This window comes from Toxoplasma gondii, chromosome V, assembly GCF_000006565.2.
Source record: "Toxoplasma gondii ME49 chromosome V, whole genome shotgun sequence".
Classification (NCBI taxonomy): domain Eukaryota; phylum Apicomplexa; class Conoidasida; order Eucoccidiorida; family Sarcocystidae; genus Toxoplasma; species Toxoplasma gondii.
In genome coordinates, this window is record NC_031472.1 from 2725757 (window position 1) to 2732476 (window position 6720).

General features: G+C 50.6%; 2 protein-coding genes across 2 annotated transcripts; one reads left to right on the forward strand and one right to left on the reverse strand.

Annotated features, from left to right (window-relative positions):
* Positions 1-2071: 2071 nt before the first annotated feature.
* On the forward strand, positions 2072-3365 carry TGME49_284550 (EF hand domain-containing protein; the record flags this gene model as incomplete). Its single annotated transcript, XM_002369112.1, has 3 exons — positions 2072-2452; positions 2668-2744; positions 3155-3365. 3 exons carry the CDS (start codon positions 2072-2074, stop codon positions 3363-3365), a joined length of 669 nt encoding a protein of 222 aa, XP_002369153.1.
* Positions 3366-4379: 1014 nt separating this feature from the next.
* TGME49_284540 (ATP synthase F1, delta subunit protein) lies at positions 4380-6720 on the reverse strand (the record flags this gene model as incomplete). Its single annotated transcript, XM_002369111.2, has 3 exons — positions 5615-6720; positions 4958-5062; positions 4380-4475 (listed from the first exon to the last, which is right to left on the reverse strand). The coding sequence occupies exons 1-3, from the start codon at positions 6170-6172 to the stop codon at positions 4380-4382; spliced, it is 759 nt and encodes a 252-aa protein (XP_002369152.1). The 5' UTR covers positions 6173-6720.

Consider the following 6720-nt stretch of genomic DNA (forward strand, 5'->3'; position numbering starts at 1 on the left):
GGGACTTGGAGGCCTTTTGGCTAGAAGAAAAGACCCAACGGGAAGTTTTAACCCTCTGTTCGCTACGTCATGAGTGCCAATGCTCGTGACTGATTTCCGGGATGCGTGTTCAGGGCAAGACCTGCTGAACTTTCTTCGCCAGCACAACGCCCTCGTAACAGAGTCTGAGGTGTTCCATCTCGTGCGACAGTTGGACTTGAACGGCGACGGCCGCATATGCTACTCCGAGTATGTCCAACGTATTACATCGTTTGGTTGCAGTTTCACGGCGTTTCCCCCCACATAGCCAGGGAACGAACTGAGTGTTCACATTCTTTTTCTGACTCTGGTGTCGGTACCAAGGTCTCGGAGACAGTTGCGATCGTCGACTGGAGGGGCATTCAATTACATTTGCTATAGCTATATCACTGTCTAACGTACAGACATCAAGCTGAAGCCGCACCGACACTGCATATTTCATTCAGAAGCAATGGCCCCATTTGCTAATTAGGAGTCAATAACGCTGCCTAGTGCGGTGCCGGTGCACTGAATAAGTCTCACTATTTTTTCTTCTTACTGGGAAGCTACTGGGTTGCCTAGGATGAAATCAACTCTTCACCATATCAAACCATTCCGTGTTGCATGGATGATGCGCTGCATGTACAGGTTCCTCAACGCATTGATGCCAGTGGACGCCGCAATTCGATCTTCCCTTATATCACGGGGTGACTGCGGATTGCACGAGCATCTTCCCCATGACTGTTGCTTCTTACTGGCGAACCTCCTGATGAAAGAGATAGAAGTCAACCGTGAGCTTGAAGTTCGGCGCAAAGTGCTTTTCAGTCGTCCCGATTTCAAGCTGCTGTTAGCATTCCGGTACCTGGAAGAACCCTCTACGGGACAGGTCACACCTGCATCTCTTGCCGAGGTTTCAGAGGCGCACAATCATCACCTGACCGCATGTGACCTCGAGCTCATTTTCCGCCGCATGGATCGGTGAGTGTTTGGGAAGGTGACGTAAGGTAAAGCACCACCGGAGGTTCGATTTTAGTACGTGCAAACTGTTAACATGATCTATAGGGCGAATATTCAATGGAGTCATTCGTTGCTCCGAGTCTCATTCATGGCTCCAACCGTGGGTTTTTTGCAGCGGCTGCGTTCAACCATTCCTTAAAGACATAAATTTGTTCAGTGCTTTTTTCATAATCTGCTTCTCCGTGCAGGGACCGAGACGGAAAACTGTCATATCTAGAACTCGTTGAAGGGCTACTAACAAATAGCTATAGCTCCACCGTGCCAGAGTGTCCTGTAACGCAACAAACAAGCTTTTTGCCGCCCACTGTATGCTTCCAGGAACCGCATCACCATCATTACGCATCTCTCTGCGTCTGCAGAGACCCCCTCTGTCCTCGCACCTGCTCACTGGCTCTAGCTCGACCGTCTTCAGCGAATGCCTGGCGGTGCTACTTGCGCGTAAGCGAAAAATTCGGAAGGTGCTAACCAGGCGTGTCCCTGAAACACTTACCGACCTCATTCGACGAAAGGGAAATCCGTAGTTTTACGTAGCTCCAAAGCCAATATATTCTGTGACATCTGAAATTTCGGACTCACATGCAATAGGGTTTGTATCGACGCAGGTGGCACTGAATTTTGTTCGAGCAACAAACTACTGGTATTGGCGGCAGTATTACGTGGAAGCGTTTCCAGGGAATGGCTTTCACCTTTTTTCCATCGTGTTCCCTCTTTTCGTCCGCTCGCGATCATACAGGGCACAAGTGCGCGGCGTCGCCCGTCAACGAGCGCCAGCTACGAAACCTGCTGTAGAACGTGTGGCTACCACATCTGCGTTTGCCCCGTCAGTCACTGCTCCGTCGGCCAAACTTCGTGCCCAGCGTCGGGAAAAAACGAATTCCTTCCTGACGTTTCCCGAGTGCTGGCGCGAAGTCTGAGTCCGCCGCTGTGCACCGACCGACCATACAGGTCGCTTGGGTCGTATGCACGATCCTTGTCACGCCGGAACTGTCCTGGCATAAGAAGCCCGCGGTGCAGTCCCACTCGAGAGGTGACGCACGCATTCGAACATCAGATCGAGATGGAGCGGAAGCTGGACAAATACAGGAAGAGCCTTTCAATGAGACCAGATTTCAATTTGCTCGACTTCTGGAGGTTGTTCGACACCGCTGGCAAAGGGTATTCGACAGCGAGGGAAGTGGAGGATGCTATGAGTGCTCTCCATGTTCATGTCACACCCCATGAAGCTCACTTGTTTATCAAGCAATATTCTAAAGCTGGAGACGGCAAAATCCGATACGTCGACATCTGCAACGCTTTCATGCCGAAGGATCAACGCTATGCTGACATCATGCAGAACCGACTTCCGGATTACAGGCAGTACCAGTGCATGAGTCCCCAGAAACACATGTCGACCGAAACACGAAATCTGGTGGCCGAGGTCTTTCACCTCCTCGTTGTGGTGAGGACAAGACCACACTCCCTCCGGTTCGATTTTCAGAAAGAGCATCACCGTGTACCTGTCACTTCACCAGGGGTCCTAGCAACAATTATTCACAAACTCGATAGATGCGCACATTCAAAGACACTGAAGAGACATGTGAAAGAGCTTTCAGGCGATTACCATCTCCAGATCAGGCAGTGTGGTGTCTCCTTTTCTCTCTGCTGACTGTGCAGTCTGAAGTGCAGTCTGAATCGATGAGGCATCAATTCGCGTCTCAGAATTTGTGGCAAACTTTCAAGTTGCTTGACAAGTAAGCGTGAACCAGCCAACTCATGTGCACCCTCAACATGCCACTTCCGACAGACGAGATATCTCAGTGTGGGATCACTTCTGTGGTAGCTCCAGTTCTCATGACCGTAGCTAACACGATGTGTGCAGCGTCAGGATTCCTTTTCGGTTGCAAATGCTTCTTGACCAATTGCAGTTCTCAAAAAACAAGGAAGTCCGCAGTGTCCATGCAGATACAGCACCACTGCGGGTTGGCGGGCTCCGGTCTGCTGACAGAAGGCAACGACGTTGAAAGCCTTGTGTAATGACTCATGCGCTGACGAAAGTGAAGAATGCCGAAACCTGATGTCAACTTCACGGGGGCTCGAAGCCATAAAAGCAGTTTCTTTATCATCTTCGACTAGTCAGTGATTTGTGTGTTTTGGTTCTCAGAGACAATGATGGATATATCACAGTTGACGAATTCAAAAGCGCGCTCCGTGACAATAACGTCTACGCTTCCGAGAATGAAGCCAAGGCTTTACTTGCGCGCTACGACACATCCATGGATGGACGCGTTTCCTACGCGGAGTTTGTCAATGAGCTGGGCGTCACCCGCTGCCCACGAAATGTATGCAAGTTCGCGTGCACATGCCCCGTGTAGAGTAGGAAAACAAAAACTCCGCAAATACGCAGCAGGCGACGTCGCTACGCCCCATTCCGAGGAGAAGCGACACCCGAAAAATCGGCATAACTATGTTCCCACGAAGATCTCGATACCGAGAGACACCGTTTCGTATCCATTAGACTCAATGTCACCTGTGCTTGCTTGTTACGCCCGCGTAGTGCATGCGGCTCGCACGTACGAGTGAGGCATGTCTACGGATCGTAGTGTTCCATGTAGAATGCTGGCGTGAAAACCTGTTCCGCAGTCGCCGCGGATTCCGGAAACGCATTTGAAAATTGTGGCTACCCAATTAGTAGCCGTGTGTTGGTGATGCCGAATGTTTCCAAAAAGATACATAAGTTGGTGATGAAAGCAGTGACTATATCGCACGCAGTTCGTCGACATACAATCAGAGGATCCACTATAATCACAACATACAATCAATTCATCGCGGCTGATGAAAACACCGTCCGCCTGGGAGGCTGTTGCCAAATGAGGCTCGACGAGGTGAGCTGCTTGTCAGCAGTGGATGTGTGTGGTCCCATCCTATCTCCTGGAGATGTTTAGCGTGGAGAACCTTGAAATCGCACCAGCAAATGGGGTTGATACTGTCTCCATAGTTTCAGAAACATTTCATGGTTCTTTGCTTGCTCAAAGAGTGGTGCTAACGAGTAGCCACGGCATACACAATTTAAAGTTGGTATCTAAACAGCGATTCAGTGATTTTCTTTCACCGGACAAGGAATCCATTCTGAATTCCTAAATCCGTTTCTGTTCCAGGGTTACGGTTAGCACGCATACGGCCGTCAAAGCCACTTCAAAAATGAACCGATGAACGGAATCACACACGCAAAGGCAACCTGACTCGGCGTCGTTCCACAGGAGGAACAGCAAGCCAGCTGTTTCTCTATATGCTCTGATTCCGTTTCACTTGGTGAAGGGCAGACCACCACTGTTCACGAAAGTGCACTACCACGGACGCTGTTTAAAAGAGCACCCATTCTGAAGAACTTAAAGAGGAGCCAGCAGCTGCGACTGCAAGCGATCGAGGCGCGTAGCAACACTGAAGTCGAGGACCTGCTCGCCCAAGCGCACAACCAAGCCTCCCTACAAAAAAGGTTGAACATAAAAAAAAACAGAGAATGATTCAGCAGTGTCTAGCGTGGAAGGAAGAGATCACACACAAAACACACAGTCCTGCTGCCCACGTTTCATCCCGCCTTCGCACCCACAACGCTGAACACTCATAGTGCCCAGGAAAACGCCGTCAGTGCACTCAACAGACTCTCCATTGAGATTAACTAAGTCGCGTACTTCTCTCAGATCGTCGAAGTGGCGACTGTACATCGATTGATTCATGCACAGTATTCGGACATCACCGCCACCCCTTCTCTCCCCGCCTTATCATCTCCTGATCTCAAATCGGGACGCGAAACTTCAACCTGACACTGCCTCACTCTTACGGGACTCATCATAGTGTAACGACCTATGTGCATGAGAGACCAAAAGCTATGCAGAATGGAGGTGACACTTATAGCAGAACGCCAGTGGTTTTGGAAGTCGCCGAGGCCAAATCAATATTTCCTTACCATAATCTGAGGGCTGACAGCATAGTCGATGATAAGGCGCGCCTGGGTTCCTGCTCTATTTTGCAACGCCGCGACGATCTCTTTCTGTTGTTGTGCCGATAAAGGCTGGTTCAAAGGGTAACATACGGTCAAGCAGCAGAAACGTCAATTCAGGATTTTCGAAAGCGGCATCTAGACCACACCCCACTGGCTACACCATCTGACTGAACAGGTCAGCATGGAGTTTGATATTACTACACATAAGAAGGCATCTAAACATCGGTACGCTCTGATACACGCCGCGCACAATCATACTTTCTAAATTCTTGCGTAGATAAGGAGACTCACTGGTAAGTAAAGAAGGGAGTTTACTTTTTCTCTATACACGAGTGTTTCGCTGCACCTTGACGGGAGACGAACGTTGAGGGACGTTTCCTCCCGTGCATAGATTGACGTCTGCACGTGCGAAATATTTCATACACCGTCGCATCATCACGAATTATATGCCCATAGTTTCTTTCTCTCTGCATGCATGTATCGACGTCCATTAATCACGTACTACGCTGTGCCACAAAAACGATACTGGAGGCAAAACCGCGAAACGTGACGGCAATGGGAGACGCGGCCGTCGAAGTCGTCTCGCCTTCTCTGCAGGGTCTCTCCGGGAGCCCTCCTTACCTTGGCGCTGGTGACAAGGCACTTGACTTCTCCCTTCTCTTTTCTGTACATGGCGTCAAACGCGTCGGCGACCCGAGCAAGCATGGGAAGTCTTTTGTTCTCAACGAGAGTCGTGAGGAGGTTGCCCGTGAGGGGGTCGAATTTATAGCGGTTGACGAGTTGTCGCAGCACGTCCAGCTTCTGCTGCACAGACACCGCAGGGCTGTCTACAAAGAGACGGAATTCGCTGCTGTCCTTGAGGGCATTTCGCACGCTCTCCAGATCGCCGTAGACCTTCTCCAGCTGATTCTTCTTCTTGGCCACGCGAAACAAAGCAGAAGCGTATCGGCCTTCCAGAGTCTGGCTTGCACCAGAATCCTCCGCTGCGGCCGTGCTGAAAGCGATTCGAGAAGAGAAAAGCTGAACAGCACGAGGGAGGGTGGCGGAGGGGGGGGAGAGAGACCCTCCGTGCAGTCCTCGAATTCTCACAAGGGAGAGGTTGGACGAGAGTGTGGATGGCTGACCACGAAATACAAACGAGGAAAACAACCGTCTGGAAGCCAAGAGAGGGAGCGCCATGTTGTCGCAGGGGAAAGCCGAAACACGAAATCGCGAGCTTCTAGACAGAAAGGACCCAGGGGCCACTACTTTCTAGGTCTGCGGAGGATTTTCGCGACTTAAACACGCATCCACCGCAATGAAAGCCGACGTTTTCTGCCCGTGATCGTATAAACAGAGCTCTCTACACTTTCCACACTTCCGCCGCGTTGTTTTCTCCCGGTGGTTCACAGTTGGCCAGACAGAGCGGCTACGCAGGGCGAAGCAGTCAGTGCGCAGGTCTGAGAAAGATGGAAAGTTGCGAAGAAACGGTAATTCTCTTCACCACGAAGAAGACGAGAAAGACACAGGAGCCACACTGAAAGCGAAACAACGCTGACGGAACGAAGAAGACAAGGAGACAACCAAGGATTCACTTCGTGGGGAAGAAAACCGGGAACCAAAGAACTCAGGCCGTCGCCGACAGACGTGTGTATACAGAGAAGGGCAGCCAACAGAACGAAATTTGGAGGAACCTCCCTTCTTGCTGTTGCTACCAAGGGGATGATACTTGGGTTGGGTTTCAGAAT